Source organism: Phalangium opilio, unplaced genomic scaffold (genome assembly GCF_054372755.1).
Source record: "Phalangium opilio isolate 3A_F unplaced genomic scaffold, DU_Popi_V2 ptg000060l_1, whole genome shotgun sequence".
NCBI lineage: Eukaryota > Metazoa > Arthropoda > Arachnida > Opiliones > Phalangiidae > Phalangium > Phalangium opilio.
This window is the reverse complement of record NW_028324177.1, coordinates 8,771,419-8,773,819: the sequence shown is the minus strand read 5'-3', so window position 1 is coordinate 8,773,819 and position 2,401 is coordinate 8,771,419. Positions and strand designations below refer to the sequence as shown.

Sequence of the window (2,401 nt, the reverse complement as noted above, 5' to 3'; positions counted from 1 at the left end):
GCATTTTATTAAAGCTAAACATGGATTTTAAATCTACCCCCCAACTTCCCCAACCCCAAGTGAAGTTGAAACCCAGAACAATATTTAAGCCAATGCTTAATGCTGGCGAGTTAGAAAAAGAAAATTCTTGTTCAAGCCCTAGTGTGAAATTTGCCCCTCAAGAAAAATTTGTTTTAAAAGAGAAGAGTCCAAATGTAGTTGCAAGTGGAAAACTTCTAAATATTGGCGATAATGCCAATGTAAAAAGAAAATTATGCCTAGAGGGTTCGGAAATTCCACAAAATTCTGTGATAGATGAGGTACTTTACTAACTGTTTCTCCCATCAATAAATCAAAAATTTCCAAAAAGTGTGATAAAGCCCTTAATCCCAAAAATGATTCAGTTAAAACACTTCAAAACTTTCCCAAAGGACCATGGACTAAGCAGCTAAGGACTCTGCCAATAACATTTAGTATCGAGACCATTTTTGAATATTTTAATCTTCATAAAGCAACAAAGCACTTAGAAGACGGGAATAGAATGGTGAAATCCAATAAAGCTGGACAGGGTTTACTATGCAATGAACCATCGTCTAGTCCCAATGCTTTATTTGTACAGAGTGTTACTATCTCTTCCTATAGTTCAAAAGAATATATCGTTCAAGTAGAACTTAATAACAAAACTGGGGTAGTGATAAATGCGTACTGTCAGTGCCCTTGTGGAACTGGTGGAGTTTGCAAACACGTTAGTGCCTTATTGTTTTATCTATGGGACTGTAAAGTTGATAAAAGTATATATGTTAGGGATGATAAAACATGTACGGAAGGTCCCAGGCAATGGGGAAATATCAAAGCAAGATCTTCGAAACTACACTGTAAAAAATTGTGGTGTCTAAATGTGTGATATTGACTTATGCACTTTGATATTGACTTATGTAACTGCAAGATTAACCTATGTACAGTCTAAAGATAATTGTTATCTATTGTATGACGTAGCATCAAGTGTATATAAGATAATGTTTTTAATCTTAACGATATAGTCACGTAGTCGCGCTCGAGTAGATAATGTAAATAAACCTTATTGTAATAAAGCAACTTTTATACGTTAAATAGTGTAGTTAGTTGAACACACTAACATGGTGTCAGAAGTGGGATTTTATTAGTGAGTGCGGTGGATTAGTCGCGTACGGTTTCCCAGCTTTATAACGCGAGTTTCTTTCTCGGGCGTTTGCGGTTTACCAGTTTAATTAGCGCGTTATCCCTGGTGCGTCCGGATCAGCAATGGCGATTCCCGCTCCAAGTCTCACCTCCGCTTCATTTCAAGTACAGTCCCCTGCCGCCTTTAACTTCGCGAGTCCCACTGACTGGCCAAAATGGCGTCGTCGCTTCGAGCGCTTTCGTTTCGCCTCTGGGTTAAGTACTAAACCCGAAGAAGAGCAGGTGAATGCTCTCATCTACATGATGGGCGACAGTGCCGAAGACATCTTCCTGTCGTTTACGTTCACCTCCGCCGACGAGAAGAAACAGTACAATGCGGTAATGCAGAAGTTCCAGGACCATTTCGTAATCCGGAAGAATATTATCTACGAACGAGCTACCTTTAACAACAGAATACAACATGATGGAGAACCTGTCGAAGATTTCATAACGGCGTGCCGAGCGCAAATTGAAAAATGTGACTATGGAACCCTACAGGACGAGCTACTGAGAGACAAAATCGTCGTAGGAGTACGGGATAAATCATTATCGGAAAAATTGCAGCTCGACGGCACCCTCACGTTGGAGAAAGCTATCTCAACAGTCCGTCAAGCGGAAGAAATTCGTCGACAGCAGAAGGCCCTTCATGGTCAAACCAACGGGATTACAATGGGCGTAGATGCATTGCACACACGCAGCAAGTATCGTCCAGATGCAGGAAGACCACCAACAGGCGAGTCAGGACGACCGAGACCGGCGCGTGTCGAAACAAAAATCTACGCATCAACAACTCCGTGTAAGAAATGCGGTAAACTGGAAAGGCACAACCGAGAAGCATGCCCAGCACAGAAAGTACGTTGCCGAAAATGCCGGAAAATAGGACACTACGAGCGAGCGTGCCCTGGTCGAACGGCAAGATACAACCGTGAAATTACTACCTCAGCTCTGTCAAGCGAGTTAGACAACACTCAGAACGACGTTTTCCTAGGTGAGATCACGGATCGTACAAACGAGCATCGATGGATGGCACAAATCAGCGTCAATGGAAGGCAAGTTCAATTTAAAATTGACACAGGGGCCGACGTGGGCGCCATCCCGGAATCGATGTATGCTTCACTATTTCGGGACATATCTCTGAAGAAACCAGATCGACGTCTGTTTGGACCGGGAAAAACAGCGTTGACCTGCAAGGGAATAATGATGGCCGAGCTTTCAAAAGGTACCG

The 2,401-nt window shown here is 42.5% G+C and overlaps 1 protein-coding gene across 1 annotated transcript; it reads left to right on the top strand.

Moving 5' to 3' along the window:
* Window positions 1–1,437: 1,437 nt before the first annotated feature.
* LOC149667057 (uncharacterized) lies at window positions 1,438–2,137 on the top strand. Its single transcript, XM_089841679.1, has 2 exons — window positions 1,438–2,028; window positions 2,120–2,137. Exons 1-2 carry the CDS (start codon window positions 1,438–1,440, stop codon window positions 2,135–2,137), a joined length of 609 nt encoding a protein of 202 aa, XP_089697805.1.
* Window positions 2,138–2,401: the final 264 nt, after the last annotated feature.